Source organism: Anarrhichthys ocellatus, unplaced genomic scaffold, assembly GCF_004355925.1.
Source record: "Anarrhichthys ocellatus isolate YVR2014 unplaced genomic scaffold, GSC_Weel_1.0 scaffold10033, whole genome shotgun sequence".
NCBI classification, from domain to species: domain Eukaryota; kingdom Metazoa; phylum Chordata; class Actinopteri; order Perciformes; family Anarhichadidae; genus Anarrhichthys; species Anarrhichthys ocellatus.
The window spans coordinates 1-1,185 of record NW_022290007.1 but is presented as its reverse complement, the minus strand read 5'-3'; the positions used below and the strand labels follow the sequence as shown (position 1 = coordinate 1,185).

The following is a 1,185-nucleotide window of genomic DNA, read 5'->3' as shown; positions in this document are numbered from 1 at the left end:
GTGTGTGTGTGTGTGTGTGTGTGTGTGTGTGTGTGTGTGTGTGTGTGCGCGCGTTAACTACCTGTCTGTCTTTCTCTGCCCTCAGAGTGTGCATATCTCTCTCCAGACTCTGTTTTTCCTTCAATATTTCCTCTCCCAGAGACTCCATATCCTGATTGGTCAGTCTCTCCTGGTCCAATAAACCCTGGAGACGGTCCAACTAACAAACACACAAGATAAACGTACTGTAGATTAGTAAGATGCAAATGGGTAACAGGTAACAGAAAAAGAATGGATGTGTCCACCTACCTTCTTGCTGAGGCCTTGGTTCTCCCTGTCTAGCTCCTGGGTGTGGAGCTGCTGCTCCTGCAGGAGGTGGTTGTCCTCTTTCAATCTCTCTACGGAGGCCTGAAGCTCCCGGTTCTCCTTCTCCAGCTTCAACACCCGACTGGAAACACACTCGTTCAGCTCATGGACCAACGACTTACGAGCTGCGGCACAGGAAAAAATCATTTGGTTTGGACAAAATATAATAAAACAACATGTGTGGACACACAAATAGAAGTAGGTAGAACAGAATATAACAGCATGTCTTACTCTCTGTGTTAGTGTTGTCATGGTTCTTGGTCAGCTGCTCCAGCTCCCAGCCCAGATGAGCCGACTCGTTCATACTCTGTTTCTGTCCGATCTCCAGCAGCATGTTCTCCTCCACCAGCTCCTCCAACTGCAGACGTTCATTGTCCCTCTCCTGCTCAACACACACACGAGATCATATTCTTTAATAAGGGTGATAATAGGCAATCATTTTGGTCTGATATCTGGGGCTGGTAATGTGAAAAACTCCCGAATAAAACCATAGATTTAAAAAAAAAAAAAAAATTCTGAATATGTTATGTTTACGCCACAAATAATGAGTTTCAGTTTAATGTGTAAAAACCTTTAAAACAGCAGATACATGTCATTTTGACTCATAAATTGTTGACAATTACATTGTGTCATACCATTTCCAGGTCGTGTATTTTAGCTCGAAGTAACAGGTTGTCTTTCTCCAGCGTGTGCAGTTTATCACAGCGCCCCCTGGAGGCGGAGAGCTGCTCCTCCAACAGCACCTTCGTCTCCATCAGAGTCAGGTTGTCCTCCCGAAGCTCCTGTATGACACCACACACACACACACACACACACACACACACACACACACACACACAC

General features: G+C 45.4%; 1 protein-coding gene across 1 annotated transcript; it reads right to left on the bottom strand.

The window, feature by feature from the left end:
- Positions 1-61: 61 nt before the first annotated feature.
- LOC116380949 (protein Daple-like) lies at positions 62-1,167 on the bottom strand (the record flags this gene model as incomplete). Its single annotated transcript, XM_031842757.1, has 4 exons — positions 981-1,167; positions 577-727; positions 289-470; positions 62-199 (listed from the first exon to the last, which is right to left on the bottom strand). Coding segments are annotated over exons 1-4 (591 nt in total), but the record flags the coding sequence as incomplete, so codon positions are not given.
- Between the last annotated feature and the right edge of the window lie 18 nt (positions 1,168-1,185).